Source organism: Gobio gobio (genome assembly GCF_949357685.1).
Source record: "Gobio gobio genome assembly, chromosome: 10".
Classification (NCBI taxonomy): Eukaryota; Metazoa; Chordata; class Actinopteri; order Cypriniformes; family Gobionidae; genus Gobio; species Gobio gobio.
The window spans coordinates 23519472-23541990 of record NC_137116.1 but is presented as its reverse complement, the minus strand read 5'-3'; the positions used below and the strand labels follow the sequence as shown (position 1 = coordinate 23541990).

The 22519-nt window shown below is 37.7% G+C and overlaps 1 protein-coding gene across 3 annotated transcripts in view; it reads left to right on the top strand.

The window, feature by feature from the left end:
* The first annotated feature begins 2699 nt into the window (after positions 1-2699).
* Positions 2700-22519, top strand: part of adamts13 (ADAM metallopeptidase with thrombospondin type 1 motif, 13) — a 33709-nt gene continuing 13889 nt past the window's right edge. For 2 of the 3 annotated variants that reach the window (XR_013817366.1, XM_079827921.1), the window contains exons 1-19: positions 2700-2953; positions 3688-3754; positions 3892-4160; positions 4262-4424; positions 5295-5428; positions 7316-7399; positions 7485-7609; positions 7875-8021; positions 8139-8273; positions 10105-10255; positions 13357-13461; positions 13740-13888; positions 14426-14489; positions 16641-16767; positions 16846-16994; positions 17126-17246; positions 17343-17423; positions 18844-19025; positions 20819-20969. Coding sequence is in view for 2 of the 3 variants with exons in the window: in XM_079827921.1 (XP_079684047.1) it covers positions 2870-2953; positions 3688-3754; positions 3892-4160; positions 4262-4424; positions 5295-5428; positions 7316-7399; positions 7485-7609; positions 7875-8021; positions 8139-8273; positions 10105-10255; positions 13357-13461; positions 13740-13888; positions 14426-14489; positions 16641-16767; positions 16846-16994; positions 17126-17246; positions 17343-17423; positions 18844-19025; positions 20819-20969 (2488 nt within the window). In the remaining variant the exon portion in view is untranslated. Of the gene's footprint in view, positions 2954-3687; positions 3755-3891; positions 4161-4261; positions 4425-5294; positions 5429-7315; positions 7400-7484; positions 7610-7874; positions 8022-8138; positions 8274-10104; positions 10256-13356; positions 13462-13739; positions 13889-14425; positions 14490-16640; positions 16995-17125; positions 17247-17342; positions 17424-18843; positions 19026-20818; positions 20970-22519 lie in introns of all 3 variants that reach the window. The other variant, XM_079827920.1, reaches the window with a different exon arrangement.

Genomic DNA, 22519 nt, shown 5'->3' with positions numbered 1-22519 from the left:
TGGTAACTGACTCTGAGTATAAGTTACCTCTCTTTCAGAAACGGGCTTGACTTACCCTGCTTTCTCGGGTTTGACATACCTCCCATTCTGAAACAGAAAACCCAGAGTTTCCCTTATTTCAGGGTTAACCTACTCAGAGTTTTCACTTAACCTCCTTTCTGAAACGGGCCCCAGGATGCGCACGCACCCTGTAATGTTTGTAAACAGGAAACCCGTGTATATAATACCTGTAAAATTATAAAGCTCAAAGTTCAATGCCAAGCGAGCTATTTTAATTAACAGAAGTTCCCTTTCAAAGCCTACAGCGAACGGCTGGTTAGGACTACATCCTGGTATTTCCTGCTTTAATTACGTCAGTAGAGCAGTATGTCGACTAACCTCCGCCCACAAGAGTACGCGAAAAAGGGGGCGTGGTCTTGTTGCTCCCGCGTGGAGAATAGGAAGTGTTGCGTTCGGTTGCGTTCGTATAGTTTGTTTGTCGCCATGTCGGCGAGACGCTTTTATTTTCATCCCGGAGTCAAGTCACCTTTGTTTGGCTTTCCCAGGGACGCTGTACTTAGAGCAGCCTTTCTCAAAGTGGGTGCCACGGCACACTGGGGTGCCCCCTGACTTTGTCAGGGGTGCCGCCAAAAAATTACGTAGGCTAAAAAAAAAAAAATATGAAATTTCTTATATAAAATATATTTGAATTTACATAAATACATTCTTCTTCTTTTTAACCCTTTCGCACGTACGATCACACATTCACACATGTGATTAGAACAGTCAGTGCATCACGTTCATTCAAATGTAAATTCAAATGTGCTTTCGCGTTGGCTTGCACTGAGCCAGAGACAGGCGCGCTCAGACTTGTCATATATCACAACTTTTCAGTGTTTTCAGCCACATAATGTTTATTTTAGGTTTCATACATATACGTACTAAAAAAACAATACATTTATAGTTTGTAAAATACACAATGATGAAAAATAAAGAGGCAATAGTAATCCTTTCCATTATAATTAGTTTTATTCATATCAGATACACATTGTGTAAGTAACTTTAAAGTTTACTCTATTCTTCTCCCAGTTCACCTGCCACTTACTTTTATGTATTTTGGGAGAAGTGGATGAATTCACGTCTTGTAAATCCAACAGATCCGATTTTCTGAACTGCGCCTGCGGCGGCGATGGCGGCACCCATCGTGCATACAGCTCAACTAACGCGATCGATTTAAAGGTGTTTAAACGACAAAACACTTCCACTTGTATATATTTGACAATCGGAATATCCGATATTTCAGGCCATATCTAACAAATTTGTGAATATTTTGAATAAAAAAGGAAAAATTGACATAAAAGTCTGGCTTGTGTGAGCGTGTATGTGCGCTGCATGCGCGCATGTAGATCTTTCTCCATCTCTCGTTGCGGATTATTTTTGTGTGTGTGTGTGTGGGTGTATGTGGGTGTGTGTGCATGCGCATATGGCACGGATGAAAACAAGCACTATATGGAAAAACATTCCTGCTTATCTCTGGTGCATGGAACATGGATCTTTTTCTTATCGTATTGTATCTAATTTTATTTATTTTTGTTATGTCTGCCTCTTTTTATTTTATTTTAACTGCATCCTGCACTTCAGTTTAGTTCTCCTGGTCAGGATTTGTTGTTGGGTTCCTGTATTGTGCGGTCCACCTCTTACGGTTTTATGGCATTTGTGTCTCTGATTAATTATTTTGTGAATTACTTTGCAAACCTGTGTTTTTAAAGGTGCTATAAAGTTGCTATAAAGTTGTTGTTATTATTATTGTTATTTATTTACAGTTCGTGTTATGCTCTGTTCATTACTGTCCTGTCTAAATAAACAGGACATTTGCATTTAAATTTGGGTTATGCAGTGTTTTTAAATTATATTTTAAACTGGGGTGCCTTGAAATTTTATGCACTTTTGAAAGGTGCCCTGACTGAAAAAAGTTTGAGAAAGGCTGCCTTAGAGATCATTGAGCGCATGCATCCCCGTTATGGTAAGAGGCGTGACCTTTCCGGTAACGTGCGCTCTGCGTGCGGTCTGCTGCTGTCGAATCACAACACGGGAACCGCTGGCACAATCATAACTCGTTACGTGTTTCTGAAGGAGGGACTTCATAGAACAGGGAAACCTTTCAAGCCGTTTTGAGGACAGTGAAAACAGCAGTATACAGATAAGTAATTTGTGTGAAAAATACTGTGTTTTTTTACACGCGAAACATGAACACATGTTATATTGCACACTGTAAACACAATCAAAGCTTCAAAAAAACACGAAAAACGGGACCTTTAAGGGCTTGTTGGACCGCTAATTATGCCTCAAAGTAAGGCTAGATTTCTGATTATTAAAGTTATATGTTTGACAACATCCTTTAATGTTGCTTTTGTTAATGTTTAAACAAAGCTTGACTATTGTTTTTTCCCCTAAAGTATTTATTTAATGTAGTGTCCCCCTCCTTGATAAAGGGGGTTAACATCATGTTTCTCTACTGTGATTTGGAATTTGTTCATAGAGAATTCTCATCCAGTTTTCTATAGCAATGTCACAAATCAATAAAACAGGCATCAACGGAGAGAGCCAACCACATCACAGCTTGTTACCTTCTACACAGATCATGGTGTGTCAACAAATATTGTCTGTCATTCATCAACTCAGTGGGGCTTCTCCTTGCTGATCAATAACCTTTTCTGTTTGATCTTTCTAAACAAGCAAAGTGTGAGACATTGGTCTATGTACAGGACACTTTCAACCAACTTCAAACGTTTGTCAGTAAGATTTGCGTTGGTACGGTAAGCTGATCACTATTAGTCCTGGCTGGTTCAGCTACATTTGGTTAGTCCAGTGCTTTAAGACGTTGTCAAACATGGGAACTCTGATCTGGCTCTTTCTAGTTCCCAGCTTGTTAAAAACAACAGCTCTACTGATTTCACAATGCACTTTGCAGAAGGTAAGTGCTTTTAAGCTTGGAAAAAGGCAAAGTTATAATATTACCTATTTTAGAATGTTTATAAATTTTAGAAAGTCCAGATGTACAAGGAATTTCACTTGCTGTTGACATCAACGTAATAATAAAACAATACAAATATAAATAAAGTAATAAAATACAATGAAGAAGAGGACATGTACATCTATTCAAAAGTTTGGGATTAGTAATACTTTTATGGTCACTAAGGCTGCATTTATTTGATCAAACATACAGTTAAAACAGTAATATTAAGAAATATTATTACAATTTAAAATGGCTGTTTCAGCAGCCAGTGTCACATGATTCTTCAGAAATTATTCTAATAGCTGATTTGCTGCTAAAGAAACGTGTCTTATCAATGTTGAAAACAGATGTGCTGCTTAACATTTTTTGTTGAAACAGTGAATACAAAAGAACTGCATTTATTTAAAAATTGACTTTTTGTAACATTATGAATTCCTTGTAACATTATTAATAATGTCTTTACTCTCACTTTTGATCAATTTAAGGCATCCTTGCTGAATTAATTAATTAATTAATTTTTATTTTTTTGAATTAATATCTTAAATTGACCCTAAACTTTTGAACAGTAATGTAAATATTTTTTAAATATACTATATATTTCTGTGTAATATAATTAGCTTTTCTTTTTCTTTCTTTTTTTAAATGGTATTGTTTGTTCAAAATCAAATTGTGTTTTATTTTTTTCTTCCCAGGACTTTTTAGAGTCACTGAAACCTCAAGATTTATTTTATTATTTTGAGACTATTTCCACTAAATCAGGTGAGTCTGATTCAGATATTCAGAAATAACAGTCATGAATAAGGAGTCAAAAGATTTACAGAAAGGCCATTAGGTTCATACATACAAATTAGAGGTTTAACATCTAACATTTAAACTAAACAACCCTGATTTTTCAGTGCCTCACTTTGAGCTGGTGTGGGTGAATTGCTCGAGGAATGAGTCTTTCAGAGGGCTGTGGAGGTGCTCGTTTCAGACCGAAGGAGAGAGATTTGAGTTGGGACAGCACAGAGATGAACAACCAGTGTCCTGTCCCACAAGTCTGGAGATGGTGATCAACTCAACGGTCAGTGTGGTGAAGAAGAGGGAGGATATGTGCTGCGAGCAGCTGAAGTTACTGAGACCAGCACATACAAGAACTCTTCTCCCCGTCTGCCATGGCAAATTAGTAAGAAGATGTTTTTTACTACGCTTTATGTTCGTCCCATATACAGTATTTGTGGATAGATAGGAGACAAATTTCTAATTTCAGTCTATATTTGTCCTCAGCAAGGTCTGATTCAGTCCGGGGAGAGGAGGCTGTATATTCGCCCAGTGCTTCAAAAACACATAGACCATCTGAAGGACCTTACTTTGGATTTACCTTCTGGTGTACCTCACCTGCTATTAACCCACACATTACCAGTGAGGACACGTCTTAAACAGCCCAAGAGTGAGTGAACAATGTAGTGATTGTATATGCACAGTGTACTGTAGCATGTAACTGAACAGAAGCCTGTCAGTGGCCTGAAGTCCACAACAATACATTTTGCAACTGAGTTTGTCCATATGTTCGAGGGGTCATTCACATGTAGGCCACTACTTCTCATCTTTTTCAGTGTTATATACACCATGTGTACCACTTTTCTTTGTTGAGTTTTCACAGTTTTAATTCATATTAATGCATTTATTAAACATACAGTGCAGGTTGCATCATTATGCCAGTAGGTGGTGACAAGTGACTGTCTTTATGAGTGAATCATTTGATTCATTCAATCAAACGATTTGTTTGAAACATTGGCCCTGTCCCAAATGGCACACTTCATATGTACTTACAGTCTTGTGGACTTATACTGCATACGCGTGATTGTGAAGTCCACGAGAACGTATAGGGTGTCCCATTTTGTCATTTAAGGTGAATTCTTTGAGGAATGAAATACCACTAATGTTTGTTGTTCAGAAACACACAACAACAGACGGACAACATAACAACATGGAAACACATGGACAACATAACCGCCAATAATGAATCTAAAATGTGTCTAAAGTTACTGTTTTTATTGGACAAGTGTAAGTTGTTATATAAAAGAAATATCACACTTGCAATCAAGCTGTTACAGCTGAACATCAGGAAGGCAGCCAGTTGTTTCTACAGCCAAATCAAGTTCAGTATGCTGAAGTAGATGTGCAGTACTATACAAACTGTTACTTTGGTCAAACTACAATCTTCTAAAATGTAAAACACAATTTTGAAGGAATTAAACAACATCTTATCCATATTATTGCTGCTTTTATTCAGTTGTGTGATCTACATCTTTCTTAGGCCAGTTCAGGTTACGGAGGACACCTCTGGGGTCAGAAGTCACTCATCTGGAGCTAGCAGTGGTGGTTGGTCCAGATGTTTATGATGTCCATAGGCAAGACACTGAGAGATACATCCTAACCAACCTCAACATCGTATGTGCCTGTTTAATCTACATTTACAAGATATTGTATGTGAATATACTGTATGTACAATAAATTTACCATATACAGTAAACTATATTACCAAAAGTTTTGGGACGCCTGCCTTTACATGCACATGAACTTTAATGACATCCCATTCTTAATCCGTAGGGTTTAATATGGAGTTGGCTCACCCTTTGCTGCTATAACAGCTTCAACTCTTCTGGGAAGGCTTTCCACAAGGTTTAATGTTTGACCATTCTTCTAAAAGAGCATTTGTGAGGTCAGGCACTGATGTTAGACGAGAAGGCCTGGCTTGCAGTCTCCGCTCTAATTCATCCCAAAGGTGTTCTATCGGGTTGAGGTCAGGACTCTGTGCAGGCCAATCAAGTTCCTCCACACCAAACTCATCCATGTCTTTATGAATCTTGCTTTGTGCACTGGTACGCAGTCATGTGGGAACAGGAAGGAGCCATCCCCAAACTGTTCCCACAAAGTTGGGAGCATGAAATTGTCTAAAATGTCTTGGTATATTGAAGCGTTAAGAGTTCCTTTCACTGGAACTAAGGGGCCAAGTCCAACCCCTGAAAAACAACCCCACACCATAATCCCCCTCCACCAAACTTTACACATGGCAAAATGAGGTCAGGTAAGTATCGTTCTCCAGGCAACCGCCAAACCCAACTCGTCCATCGGATTGTCAGACAGAGAAGGGTGATTCGTCTCTCCAGAGAACACGACTCCACTGCTAGAGTCCAGTGGCGGCGTGCTTTACATCACGGCATCACACGCATTGCATTGCACTTGGTGATGGAAGGCTTGGATGCAGCTGCTTGGGCATGGAAACCCATTCCATGAAGCTCTCTACGCACTGTTCTTGAGCTAATCTGAAGGCCACACGAAGTTTGGAGGTCTGTAGCAATTCACCCTTCGCCGCAAGTTTGATTGACAGGCGATCTGACCAATCACATCGCCGAATCTGTCGTTTTGTCTGACAAAGCAGTCAGGAGAGTTAGTAGATTAACATTGGTGGACTTGAACTTGGAAAAACTGTGTGTACTGACGTCTTTCTGCGGTTGAAACAACATTTCTTTTAGTGTTCATTCATGTTTATTTTGTGCTTATCAATGAACTAGAGATAATCGGTTCACGAGCAGCTCTAACTGATGCACTACAGCGATCACGACACATTAAAGAGCCACAAAACGGTATTTATTGTTTAAATTTCTTTAAAAAAAACAACAATTTCAAAGTTGAGACTTTGTTTCATATCAAAAGTAACTTGCTCTGTCCTGTCTGTCGGCGTGTTGTCAGTGTCCTCTTTGCTCTGTGATGTATTTTCTCTACGTGAGAACGTGTGTGGTGTGAGAGCGCCATGGCTTGTCGGACATAGCAACAGTAACAAAAGGGGGCGGGTCCTTGCGAACGATCAATTGACTCTGCAGAAAGTTGCTGACTTCTGCACACTGTGCGCCTCAGCATGTGCTGACCCCGCTCTGTGATTTTACATGGTCTACCACTTTGTGGCTAAGTTGCTGTTGTTCGAAATTGCTTCCACTTTGTTATAATACCACTAACAGTTGACTGTGGAATATTTAGTAGTGAGGGAATTTCATGAATGGACTTATTGCACAGGTGCCAACCTATCACGGTACCACTCTTGAATTCACTGAGCTCCTGAGAGCGACCCATTCTTTCACAAAAGTTTGTAGAAGCGTCTGCATGCCCAGGTATTTGATTTTATACACCTGTGGCCATGGATGTGATTGGAACACCTGAATTAAATAATTTGGAGAGGTGTCCCAATACTTTTGGTAATATAGTGTATACAAGGTATGGAATAGGATTAGTGCATATTAAATATACTTTCTGTTGTTTAAATGTTTTCTACACTTACAGGCCTCTGAGCTTCTAAGAGATGTTAGTCTCGGTGCCAATATAAGAGTTCACCTTGTCCGTATGGTCATTCTCACTGAGCCAAAGGTAACAATGTCTGTTTTACCTAATGCTGTACACAACAACCATTATATGAATCCACAAGGACAATACAGTTTGTTTTATTCCACAGCCAGACATCCAGATCTCTGAAAATATCACTTCTTCTCTAAAAAGTGTGTGCGAGTGGGGTCAGAAGGTCAACCCTGATGCGGACACTGACCCTTTACATGCAGATCTGCTGTTATACATTACAAGGTGTGGTCAAAACCCATAGAGAGGACGGACCATCATCCCTCTTTACTGTGCAATTTTGTCCAGTGTTGTGCAGACAGTAAACTATTTGCAAATTTATGGAACGTTCCTTGTGTATGTTATAAAATAATGCCTAAAACTCTTAAATTCAATTCATTTTTGGAGCAAGATGTTAGATATCTTGCAAAAGTACCGATCTCAAGAATATCATGTGTTTCTGCATACTTGCATATAGTTGCATTTTACAACTCTCTTTGACATCATTAAGGTTTGATCTGGTGTTACCCAATGGGAATAAGCTTGTGAGAGGTGTAACTCAGCTGGGTGGAGTTTGTTCTACTCAGTGGAACTGTGTGATTACAGAGGATACAGGCTTTGATCTTGGCATCACCATCGCTCATGAGATTGGCCACAGGTAACCTTGAGAAAGTTTATTTCCTAAAAAACTCAGACGAGTCAAACTGCTATGCTGAAATGTAAGTTGAAACAGTCTGAATTATTGTAAACCAAGTCTTGCTTATTGTCTTTTCAGTTTTGGCATAAATCATGATGGAATAGACAACACATGCAGCTCTAGTGGCTTTATGATGGCATCTGACGGAGGTTATAACAGTGTCGATCTGACCTGGTCCCAGTGCAGCAGGGATCAGCTCCACAACTTCTTCAGGTGTCACTCACTTCCCTTACGTAAAAGAAGTTTAAGTGTTCTATTCGTATGCTTCTTTTAAACGAGAATTAAGAAAGCATACTTTGTATAATTTTATATACTTCTCAGAAATATACTTTATGTATATCTCAGAAATATTCTTAAAATTGCACTTAAGTATACTTGACTTATACTGACAGAAAAGTCTTAAGTATATACTCTAAAATCTTTTGATCGAGATATACTTAAGTATAATTAAGTATTTAAAGTATACTTGGTTTGTAATTGTGTTTAAACTTTTGATTGAGTAGCCAATTAAATATACTTTTTTCATAGTTTTTCATACAGTCTTATTAAACTTACATTGTTTGAAAATATTGGATTTGAATATTGATATAAAACAAATGTGTTCCTAATTCTGTGTATATGTTGTGTAGGCTAGTCCACTGGTAGTGTACATACATAGGAATTTACTTTTATACAATCTACTACTCTTTCCCCTGATTAAGGCGTAGTCTTTGACAAAAATGCGATTTTCTCAACTTTTTGTTTAAAATGTTGCCTTTATTTACGAAACTTGTTGATACGAAAGTGTTGATAAAAAAGGATGCGTGAAACTATAATAAAATGTTTTTAAAATGAGTTAAAGTACAGTTAAAGATATTTCAAGTATTAAAAAAAAAATTAAATCTATATTTGAACATTGTAGTTGTAATGAATCCTCAGAGTCATAGAGATCCATTTGCAGCTTTATTAGTGACAAAGTCAGACAGACAGGGTATAGATCGGTAGACAGGTATGGTATGGGCAAGGCAAAGAATACTCAGGTAAGCTAGCGCTGATGATCGGGGCAGGCAGCGAGGTTTCAAACACAGGTAACAGTTCAGGGTCGTGGGAGCCAGAGTATGTTCAGATAGCCAGGTAACAGTCCAAGGTCGAGGTAGCCAGAGAGTGGTCGAAGGTTTCCAAAAACAGTCCAAGATCTAAACCAGAATGAGTAGACAATTGCTCAGTATGTATGCCAGGTCAAAACAAGACTTCGCACTGAATGGGTGTGAGAGAGTGATTCTTATACATATGGAAATGACGTGCAGGTGTGAGTGTAATCAATGAAGAGCAGGTGTGTGATCAGTCCAGGAGAGCTGCATTATCGGAAATGTAGTTTGCCTGGCCACGGTCAATACTCTGTAGATGGATCCCTCTGTGAATGCGGAGGTGACGCAGGAAACTCCTGTGTAACAGTAGTATACTGAAAGTGCAAACATTTTATGTTTACTCAAGAAAACTTACAAGTATACTTGCAGTATAAACTAATAAACTAGTAGTTTACTGAGAGTATATAGCTATAATATATAGCTAGCAAAGTAAAACATTTGGGACCAATTATTTCACATTGTAATAGCATTTTAAAATATCAATATTTTACTGTATTGTTGATAAAACAAAAGCGTGTTTGGTGAGCATAAAACATTTATTTCAAAAACCATTAAAAAATCATCCACCAATAAAATTTGAACAGTAGTGTAAGTCATGTCAAGTCAAGTCAACTTTATTTATATAGCGCTTTTACAATGCAGATTGTTTCAAAGCAGCTTCACAGTGTTAAACAGGAAAATAATGCAACAGAACTTTATTCGGCTGTACAGCGGTGATGTCATCTAGCTCATTTCATTTATCATACAGTAACAATTTGGGCAGTAGATTAGTAATTAGATCAGTAATTTAGTTTATATGGTTAATTTAGTTTACTAGATTTATTTGGATATTTAGTTGAACAATGTAGTGTCCCCAATGTCCCCATCATGAGGATGCTCTTTATAACATGATTGTGTGTTCATTGTCTGCTGTGTAGTGCTGGCAAGGCGGAGTGTGTTAAGGATGTTCCGGTACTGGGGGGTTCAGTGCAGGACTGGAGGCCTGGTCTGTACTATGGAGTGGACGATCAGTGCCGTATAGCATTTGGCAGCTCAGCTACTGCTTGTTCTTTCACTAAGGATGATATGGTGAGTAAGAAAGACCATCATAAGACATTTATCAGTGTAAATCATCAAAGGGTACATAACACACACAGTTTCTGCCAGTCTCATGTTAATCTTGAGAGTAGTATTGCATCCTTTATATCCCCAAAGAGTCAATAGTTGTATTATATTTATAAAAGACAGATACGCTGTATCAGGTTTTTTTTTTCTGAAAACAGCCAAACTCATGGAGGAGTGCAGTGGGCACTGGGCAGAGCTAAAGAGTCACAAACTTTCGATTCACTTTACGTTCATGTTTTTTACATTATATGCACTTATGTGCCGATTGCCAACAAAACAGACATTTGATGCAGTTTCACTCACCGCCTGAGGTTTAGACTCGTGACCGGGAACAAACAAACACACTTGCAGAACTCCGTTGCTGCTCCGGAAAAACAAACTTCATCCACTGTTTCCTTACCGCTGGGTTATTTGGGAAGCTGAAAAAGGTTATCTTTCCCTCGCAACCAAAAACACACTTCTTTAGTCAAGTCAAGTCAACCTTATTTACATAGCGCTTTTAACAATGCAGATTGTTTCAAAGCAGCTTTACAGTGTTAAACAGGAAAATAATGCAACATAATTTTATTCAGCCGTATAGCCATTCTGGAGAAAACGGTGATGTCATCAGTTCATTTCAATTATCATACAGTGACAGTGTGGGCTTTAGATCAGTAATTTAGTTTATATGGTTAATTTAGTTTAATAATTAGATTTATTTAGATATTTAGTTGAAAAATTTAGAAAAATTTAGTGTCCCCAACTGAGCACGCCAAGCCAGGGGCAACAGTGGCAAGGAAACCAAAACCCCATCAGGTGACCTAATGGAGAAAAATAAACCTTGGGAGAAACCAGGCTCAGTCGGGGTGCCAGTTATCCTCTGGGGCCCGTTCTTCGTACCTCGCTTAATACATCTAAGATGATTTGACAGATCCCAGATCTTTTAATCGTGATAACTGATCTCTGGCTAATTTGGTTCTTCAAACGAATTTGCGGATTGGATTAAAATATCTGGATTAAATGATCTAAGATCACAGCGCGTTCTTGTGTTCCCTGAAGAGGGCAGATGCATCGATCCTCGAAACCACGATCAGCAATGCAGCGATAGGCTGGCGTCAAGACAGCAACGTAATGACATCATATAATTAAAAAAGCCACCTGGCAAAAAACTTACAAATTATACAATAAAAACCCCACGAATTTCTGGACCTTTATAAGGAAACAGCCAAACCAACATAAAAGTTATAATAGTGATAAGAAGATAAATGATAAATGTTTTTTTTTTTGTTTTTGTTTTTTACATGATTACCAATTATTTATATTCACGATTTTATACAGTATTTGTACACCCTTTACATTTTTATTTCAATGTTGTAATTTAATTTTTAATTCAATTTGAAGCAGATTTGTTAGTTGACAGTATTTAAGTTTCTTATGGGTCAAGATCAAATGATCTGCATCAAGCCACTCCCATAATATCTGTGATCACTTAAATGAATGCACGGCTCCGAGTAACTGTACAACATGCGTGTAAACCAATAAAAACAAAATTATATAAAGTAATTATTCCATCACAAATAAATCGCTGAATCAAGTGGCTGTGTCTATAGTATTATACACAACATTATACATTCTCATATACATATACAATATAACATTTTTATATTATTATTTAAAAATTTTATTATTGCCCCTGGTTCAGTAATGAACTCTTGTAATAAAGTAGCAGTGGCTGGGACAGATTTTAAGTATCACCTCAAGATGCAATCTAATCCTGTTTACATGAAATAAGCCTGCTCATGAGTAGGTTTAATCTTACGGACCTGTTACTATGACAGCAAGTCCAGGATGAGCTTCGAAAAACCAAACAATCCGAGATCATGCCAAATCGTCAACAATCAAATCCAGCTAACTGAGTTAGCGACGTACGAAGAACGGGCCCCTGGTCTCTAGTGACATTGTTGATTTTGTGGTCTAAAAACAAAATGACAGCGCTGTCAACGGCTTTTGTAACCCAAATGAAACTCGTTGATGGGCGTGCTCTTGCTCCTGCTCTGGTTGATGTGCGCATGCGCTCATCCGGGAGAAGTGACCATATAAGCAATTCCGCCCTTTATGACGTCATACAGGGCCATACTCAGAAAAAAAACTTTCCGAAACTTGTGTATTTGGAACAGAAATACTCCATCATACGTCCAACTCATTTTTTGAAATTTTGGCCATGCTTAGCACTTTAATAACCTGAAATTGCTTGACCAATGCAGTTCTCTGTTTTGTGTTGACGTGTTTCCTATTGATACAGGAAGTTTGGGTGTAATATATGAGCTCAGCTATTTTTTTAAATACCCAGTAGGCTTTGGTTAGATCACACCCATGAACATAATTTCCCACTTGCTAACAGGCAGATGTTATTAGGGTATTATCATTTTTGACTGGACAAAAATCTGTATAATGCACCATGATTCATCAGTATTTCTAGTCTATTTTCACAGAGCATTGCACATTTTAAATGCATGTACACTTTTCAAAAATTTTAGGTCAGTAAGATTTTTTTTGATGGAAATAAATGTATGGAAGAAAATAAATGCCAAATGTTTTTGAAACAAAAAAGCTTGTTGAATTGTAATTGAAAATAAAAATGGATTGCATTAACCATGCTTGCATTTAACCGAAGAATCGTGAAAGAGAGAAAAATAATAAATGAAAATATTAAGCAGCGCAACTGTTTTCAACATTAATAATAATAAGAAATGTTTCTTGAGCACCCAATCAGCATGTTAGAATGATTTCTGAAGGATCACTGAATACTGGAGTAATGATGCTGAAAATTCAGCTTTGTCATTACAGGAATACATTGCATTTTAAAATAAAACAAAATAGAAAACAGTTATTTTAAATTGAAATAATATTTCACAATATATTACTGAATTTTTGATAAAATAAATGTAGATTTGATATGCATAAGAGGCTTTACATGAAAAGAAAAATATTTTTAATTTTGATTGCAATTTTTACTTATAAGTAATCTCAGTCAGAAATTCCACTGAGGTTAATTGTGGTGATGTTTTGTCTCTGGTGTCATCAAGGCAAGCTGCCGTGTTCTGTCCTGCCATATCAATCCTCGTGACCGTAGCTCATGTACTCGTCTCCTTGTTCCGCTCCTGGACGGGACGGAGTGTGGGCCCAGTCAGGTGACACTACTATGACCAACACTTATTTACATTGAATGGATATGCGAATACATCTTCATATATCCTTGCATTTTTTTTATATTTTATGGAATATGTTTGAGATTACTAAAAAAAAATTTGGACCATTGTGTCTATACTGTATTAAATGTATTAGATTTTTTAAGAGTTTGATAAAATTCTTATAACTCCTATCTTTACTTTTTTTTAAAACATTTTATACAACAAAGTACATGACAAATACAGATTTGCATTACTGTTCTCTTTCTGTGTTGCTGTAGTGGTGTTTTAAAGGTCGGTGTGTGACTCCTACTTTGGGTTCCTCCATGATGGTTCATGGCGCATGGTCATCATGGTCTGAATTCTCTCCCTGCTCGCGAACATGCGGAGGAGGAATCACTTACCGCAGGAGGCAGTGCAACAATCCCAGGTGTGAGAGTGAGAATATGACAGGGACAGCTGCTGTTAGAAATAGGAGCATATGATAACAACTACCGGTACCACACAGACTACCATACCAATACAAACACCAACTATACATTTTATGTAGTATGCGATGTCCAGCACTACAGTATTGTGTATATGCATACATACTGTATATGCATGAGTTTTTACTGAGAAACTAGTGGTTATTTATTAGATCCCACACTGATATAGTCAAGCCTAGTCTTTATTTAAATAGTGTGCCTTATATAATACAGATTGTTTCAAGGCAGCTTTACAGTGATAGCAGGAAAATTATGCATTTCGGCTGTTGCTCAGCTGATATCAGTTCAGTGTTGATTCAGTTTCATTGTAAAGATCATCAATTATTAAATTAGTTCATTTTATCTATAAAGCAGTTCTGCAAAAAATTATGTCATCATCCAGCTCAGTTCAGTTCTCATACAACAGCGGCAGTACAGTCAGAGCAATAATATTGTTGAATATATGTATATATGTATTCAGAATGACATTTGGGTTTCAGGGCAGCCTTTGGTGGTTCCGTCTGTAAAGGACAGGACATAGAAGCTGAACTTTGTAATCGGCAGGTAATGGCTACCGAGCATGTTTACTTTGGGCCTCCGTAGGTCATGTTAGTGAAATTAAGGGTTGCAACTATACATTGCCACGAGGCTGCAGTGATATCTGTATGCTGGCCTGCCTTTTTGTCTTTCTTTTAGTTTTATTCATTGCTAAATAGCATTTATTCTTTCTGTGTATGTGTGAGCAACAGGTATCCTCTATTATTTGACTTAATTTTTCAGTGATTTTGTAGCACTTTACATTAATGTTTAACTAACGTTAACGACTTAATGCAATAGAGTGCTGCAAGGATAACATAATTTTGTATGCCAACCTGGAAGTTAGCATCACCCTGGTTCCCTCAACAACAAAAAAACAAATAGGATTTTTCCATTGACTTTTGGATTGTTGTAGAAAATGAGCTGTGACCAAGAAAAGTTTTTGATTCTTGTACATTTTGTTCAAGATAATCTTCACAAATTAACACAACTTTTATGATTATTTGATTAATATGTAGATTATTTTGAAGCCAGAATACAATCGGCAGATGTACAAACCCCCCCAAAAAACTAGGTTATAAACAAACTATTCCACTGTCGCATGAATTCAATGTCACATCACTTATCTTCCAACAACTCTTTCAGTCTTGCAAGAGTGTGATTATAAACACAATTAGGGTGTAAAAGGGGACTAATGAGTAAGTTTTCTTGCTTGCCTTGATTTCCTCCTGCTTGCCTTGATTTCCCCCAAAAAATCTGTAGTCTCATTAAGTCATTTGTTACATAAAAGCACGAGTGGGGTATTACTGATGTACTGTATTTTATGCCTTAGAATAAAGCATGAAAATATCTTCAGCTTGTGTTAACCACAGACTTTATTTCAGGCATTTAAAACAACAACAACAAAAATGTTTACTTCAACATGATGGAATTGTAAGCGTCTATAGGTGACATTTATTAATTTAGAATTATGTTAATTTCTCCATACACTAAAACATTTTAAACTTTTATATAAATTAATATTAGAAAATGAATAAGATAACATTAATTAACACTGAACAATGGTATATTTGTAACGTGTGGGACAAAAGACATGGATTTATTTGCAGGATTTCAATGAAAGAAACAGGAAAAACAACAAAGAAAACCGCGTATAAGGGAACCAACAGCAACCATTACATTCACAATAACCGACAGAGAACAAGGGAAACACAAGTGCTATATATAGGCCCTACTCAAGGGGTGAATGGCAAACAAGACACAAGTGGGAACAATCAGGGAACTAATCAACATAAAAAACTGCAAAGGACTACAAAAATGGCACAGAAACAGGAACAACTTCAGCATAAAAGTCCAGACACGACACCGGGGATATGTAACAATTTATAAATTAACATTTAGTTCATGGATTCCCAATCGTTTTTGTTTTTTTGTCAGCATAATATTTACACAAAATAAGAGCCCTCTGAGATTTCAAGTATATCTTTGAATAATTTAAAAGTACATTCACATGTTTATGGTTCTCTACTGTTGGTAAATGGTCACATGACATGCAGGTAAACAATAAAGTATTTCATTTTTTTTGTATAATTTATTTTGATCGTCTTTATTTTAAAATAATTTATTTATTTGTATGTTTGTTTGTTTTAATGTTACATTTTTATAATTTTATTAATTACTAGTTTTTCATCAACTCATTCCTGCGGTTCTCTCGGGAACTCCCAGGGTTAACAAACCCCAGTTTGGGAAACCCTGACTAAATTAGTGGAAGTCAATGGAACAAAGTGTAGTGTGACTGCACCTTAATAACAGAGGATATTTGCATATATAAGTGTTAAAGGTACAGTGGCAAAAACAGCTTGTTTTATGGTCTGACAGAGGGTGAAAAGTTTCAATGTAAAACTGTAACAATAAAAGTTAATACTGTTTTAGTGCAAGAAAGCTTGAAGACATAACTTTAATTGATGTTACTAAACTAAGTAAATTCATGGTGACATACCTGGCTTAAAGTCAAAAATACAAAAAAGGTGTGCACAATCCTCAAACCCAAACAGGGCTCAGGTGTAGGACAAAAAAAATAACTAAAGCAAAAAAAAAAACAAATGTGATGTCCGAACACTGATATAACTACTCCAATTTATTGCAATGACATACCTGGCTTCCCATTGTTTGTTACAGCCCTGTGAGTCGACTCAGCTGGAATTCATGTCCCAGCAGTGCTCAGCCACAGACCAGCAGCCTCTTTCAGTGTCTACAGACTCCAGCTCAGTCTACACTTGGATCCCTGCCGTCAGCTACACCTCAGGTCAACCTAATAAAGGTCTTCCAGTTGGATTTGTCTCTCGTTGTTTTTTGTGTTCTCAAGTCTTTCTCTCCCTTCCAGGTGACGCTCAGTGTAAACTGATGTGTCGCTCACGTGAGCAGGACTTCATGGTGAGTCGTGGGTCTCAGTTCATTGATGGGACACGGTGTGAAGCTGGTAATACTGTACCACGTGGTTCCATTTCTGCCTGTCTGGGTGGAAAGTGCCAGGTAATGTCACACACATAATGTAAAGTAAACAAAGTTTACTTTTTATTTAACTGAAGTATGTTTCTGTCCGCTTTGACTTTAAAATTGGACACTAAATATTTAACAAGTATTATAACGGTTATTTTTAATAGCTGTTTGGCTGTGATGGAGTAATGCATTCTGGGAAGTTGGAGGATGTGTGTGGGGTGTGTGGGGGCAATGGCTCCACCTGCCAGTTCTTCTCAAAGACCTATTCAGGTGGAGAGGCTGGAGGTAGGTAGGGGTCATACTCAGACATATCCATCATTTGTCCAGTTATTTGCTTTCCAATATGCATAATAACCTATTTTTGTCTGTTGCTGTTTCAAGAGTATGTCACTTTCCTCACCCTTCCTCTGAACGCCTCCCAGGTTCATGTGATTAATACAAAGCCGGTTTTTACACATCTTGGTGAGTAAAGCTACATTCATACAACAGCAAAATACATTTGTGAGTCCTGAGAAATAATGTTATTTATTCCTGTGAAGACAAAGCTGAGTTTTCAGCAGCCATTACTCCAGACTTTAGGCAAGGCAAGGCAAGGCAAGTTTATTTGTATAGCACATTTCATACATAGTGGCAACTCAAAGTGCTTTACACACAAATTAAGTTAAAATATTCATAAGTGAATAAAATAAAAATAAATATATATATAGTATAACAGTCATAATAGGAATTAAAAGAAAATAAAAAATATATAAATAAAAAGTATTATTAAAACTAAAAATAAAAACCGGGTTAAATTGAAACACATAATTAAAGTGCAAGCAGTTCGGACAAAGCACAGAGCTCATTCAGTAAATGCATAAGATAAGGTGCAATCAGTCGGACGTACAGTGGCACAGTGCTCATTCAGTAAATGCACAGCTAAACAGATGTGTTTAGTCTGGATTTGAAAATGGCTACTGTTGGAGCACATCTGATCTGTTCAGGAAGCTGGTTCCAGCTATGGATGGCATAGTAGCTAAAAGCAGACTCTCCTTGCTTTGAGTGAACCCTTGGTATTTCTAATTGACTTGATCCTGATGATCTGAGTGATCTGTTGGGTTTGTACTTTATCAGCATATCTGCAATGTATTTTGGTCCCAGGTCATTGAGTGATTTATATACAAGTAATAGTACTTTAAAATCGATCCTAAATGTAACTGGAAGCCAGTGTAAAGACCTGAGGACTGGTGTGATATGGTCATATTTTCTGGTTCTGCTCAGTATCCTGGCAGCAATGTTCTGTATGAGCTGCAGCTGTCTAAAGGTCTTTTTGGGAAGGCCAGTGAGAAGACCATTACAATAGTCCAACCTGCTGGTGATAAAAGCATGAACGAGTTTCTCTAAGTCTTGCCTGGAAACAAAGCATCTAATTCTTGCAATATTTTTCAGATGATAGTAAGCTGATTTAGTTATTGCTTTGACATGACTACTGAAACTCAGGTCTGACTCCAAAATCACACCAAGATTCCTGACTTGATTTTTTGATTTTAGACCTTTAGCCTCAAGATATGCATTCACCTTGAGAATTTCATCTTTGTTTCCAAATGTAGTGATTTCAGTTTTGTCTTTGTTTAACTGAAGAAAGTTATGTGACTTTAGTGTCACATGATCCTTCAGAAATCATTCTAATCTTATCAATGTTTAAACAGTTGTTCTGCTTAATATATTAGCTGAAACCGTGTTCAGGATTCTTTTATGAATAAGAAAGTTCAAAAGTTATATTTCTATTATGTCATTTACTGTCACTTTTTGTTAAATTGAATGTCTTTGCTGAATAATGTCCAACCAAATAATAAATACAGTTCAAAGACTATATGAAATACATTTTTCCTCTTTCCCGCAGCGGTGTTGTTAAATGATAAATATGTGGTGTCTGGAGATGGAAGCCCAGGGCTAAGCATCACATACCCCTCACCTCTGGAGAAGAGCCCCATGATCTATAACCTCTACCTCACACCTGACCACCAACCTCAAACTGAAGAGCTCACTATTTCTGGACCAGTCACAGACAAGATCCACATACAGGTGTGCAGCATCTGAATTATAATTGTTCTTTGTTTCTGAACCTTCTTCGTTTATTGCTTTATGAATTGTCAATTTTCAGTAATCATTGTTGTTTGCAGAGGTGGAAAGAGTAACAAAATGTTCTACTAAAGTAAAAGTACTATTAGTTCAATACAATTTTACTTAAGTACAAGTAAAAGTACCGGTCTAAATATTTACTTAAGTAAAAGTAAAAAGTAGTTTATTTAAAATGTACTCTGAATAAAAGTTACTGAGTTACTTTTTTTAACAGCGGGGTGGGGGACTCTCCCGTGTAGGGTTCTAATAGAATGAGATTTTCACGATATGAAAACATCAGTTTCACAGCATCACGGTATTAATTATTTAATAAATAAACTGTATTATTAAATAATGGTTATTATTATCACCAGTTAAAATGGCGTTAAATTAATGAAAACTGATTTTTTTTTTTGGGTTGAACAAATTTTTGTTATAAACTTTATTATAACAAACTTGAAACCATTTGTTTGTAAAACATGTCTAATGAACTAAATTAAATAAATTATTATGAATTAGATTAACAACTTTAAGAATTATAGAGTCCTATGAATTTATGATTTAATACAAATACATTACCAAAACGGTGGTAATGTCACAAACTTTTATTCTTACATTTTTTTTGGCAAAGCGCTGCAAAACAGTTTTACTAAATTAAACCATGGATTTAAAAAAATATTCTTAAATAATGTTTAAATTATGTGTTATTATTATTATTTTGACAAGTATTCTATTGTAGCCCTACAATAGTAGCCTAATATATTTCTGTCGCAATTTCATCTAGTTAAACCAAACGTTTATCTTAACAGGTTTATTTTGACCTGTTTCAGAGTGTATTTGACAATGGTTTTTAATTTAAAAAAATGATGAAAATGCTCATTAGGGGGTCTCATATCAGCTCTGGAAATGTCCATGTGTTCATGTCCAAATATGGTTTGTGGGACGTTAAAAACACCACGAGCATCACTCGTAGGCTGCTTGAGTATGTAGACTAACGTTAGACGAAGCGGCGCTGCTCATTCACACAGAGACAGAACAAGCAGATCATATATTTAAATAGTAGTGTTTTGAGTTTTAATAATTTCAGACCATGTCGCGATTTGATTTATCATACAGCTCTACTTTCGATGTATTCATCCATCCATCCGTTTGCGTGTTTTACGTGACATCTGCGTTATACTGTAAATTAAATTGTCATGTCTGGATTCCCTCTGCATCACAGAAACATTCGGCCTTAAGTTATAAACGTACCTTTATTCGCACAGAGGGTGTTCCCGAACATGTTCTATGTGTTTCCTCCTTTGCATCAACATTTTTTTTGCTAATTTGATATCCTCCAGGACAATACCCGTCTATTTTTTGTCTATATCCAAAGTATTTCCATACTATCCAGGGGTTCACGACGACGTTTCGCTTTCAGCTGGGTCTGACGTCTGTCTTGTCCGTCCGTCTCCATCTTTTTGTGATTTTTGCATGTTGTTCTCCCGCCCTTCAATTCAATGCAGTCGTTTCCGGATCACGATTTTCATCCCTTTGAATTATTTACTTTTTACTCAGTAACGGATGTGGTTTAAAATGTAGCGAAGTACAATACTTCAAACAAAACATACTTAAGTAAAAGTAAAATTACAGATTTTAAAAGCTACTTAAAAAAATAGAAGTACACAGAAAAACTACTCAATTACAGTAACGCGAGTAAATGTAATTCGTTACTTTCCACCTCTGGTTGTTTGTAACAATCATTTTGCCTTTTTTAGGTGTTTCGGAAATACGGGCAAGAGTATGGAGACCTCACCAGTCCAAACATATCATACCAGTACTACTCATTTGATGCTGTTTCAGTGGAGAGAGCTGTTGAGGGCAGATGGTCCACTGTTATATCTGCTTGCTCAGTAACCTGTGGCACAGGTAATGTCTTGGTTACTGTTGTAACCTTTGTTCCCTGATGGAGAGAATGAGACGTTGTGTCGATGTACTGACACTAGGGTCACACTTGGGAGCCCCATACACTTCTGATACTTACATTTGCATATGCCGCTTGTCAGAGATGGCATGCATCCACTCATTCAAGTTTGTGGTGAGGAGCCGAGACAGTGTCCCGGCCCATTTCAGCAAGTAGTTCAGTGTTGTGGGAGGGACACAAAATTCCATATCTGTCAGTCACTTAAACGCTGTGTTGATGTACTGACACAGAGAAAATGCCACAACCAGCTGAACCAGGTTTTGGCAGTGCAGATGTTGGCAAGCTGCTGTGAGCCAGGTAACAAGTGCACTTGCAAGCGACGTTGTAATCTTCCCAACACCCCACATAAGCAACATCGTCCCACAGGTTTACCATTGGGGAAACTGCACCATGTAAAATACATCATATGGGATTACTGTCAGGGAATTACTAGCACCTAGCCTCAAGTACATGGGTTGACCTGAAAGGGCATACTTTATGGGTACGGGCCCTGCAGCGAATTGCTCTGCCACAGGGTGCTGAAGGTTAGAAGGACATCCAGGGTTCACCGGTCTGGGGAACTCTCATGAACCAAAAAGTGCACGTTATCACCTCAGGGAGGTGAAAGACACTATGGGCAAGCGGTACACCCAGCCAGTTGCCCGCAGTTTACCTGTTCATACCCAATAACACACAAGACACCCAATAACGCTCAACCCAAAGATTGTAAAATCTTGCAACGGTATTGGGTGTCACCAAGCCCAGGAGGATGCATCACTCCTCGTGGAGTGTGCTTGCACTCTTAGGGGGCACAGCACACCCTAGGCCTGGTATTCCAAGGAAATAGCATCCACAATCCAGTGGGATATCCTCTGTTTGGAGACAGCCTTCCCCAAATCAGATGAAGTACTGCTCAGAGCATCTAAAGGAGGGCCATCTTCAAAGTCTCAAAAGGAGACTACAGAGAGGTCCTACCAGGGAATAAGACGTGGTCTTGGAGGGTTTAACCTGGCACCTCTTAGGAACCTGGTGATGTTTCCCTAAAGACTTACTGTCCACTGCATTGTGATGTGCCACTATGGCGGCCAAATACACTTTTAAGGTGGAGGGGACATCTGCCCCTCCAACCTCCTGCAGGAAGTAAAGCACTGACCCAACTACCCATCCCTGTGGGTCTTCACCTCGGGAAGAACACCAGCTCGCAAACATATGCCACTTCAAGGCATAGAGCTGCCTCATAGAGGGAACTCTGGCCTAAGTGATAGTGTTTACCACTGCTGGTGGTAATTCACTTGGTAATTTGGTAATTTGGAGTGAATTTTGTAATTCACTCCAAATTGTGCCTCAAAGGTTCTTCCTCACCAGGGAGGGGCTTTCACAAGGAGCTTGAGCTCTGAGAACCATGTCCTGATGGGCCAATACAGCACAAACAACAGGATCTTTTTTTCGAGGCGACAGAGGATGGGGGGCAAGTTGCGACATGCAACATGAATGTAAACAGTTTATACAAGCTACA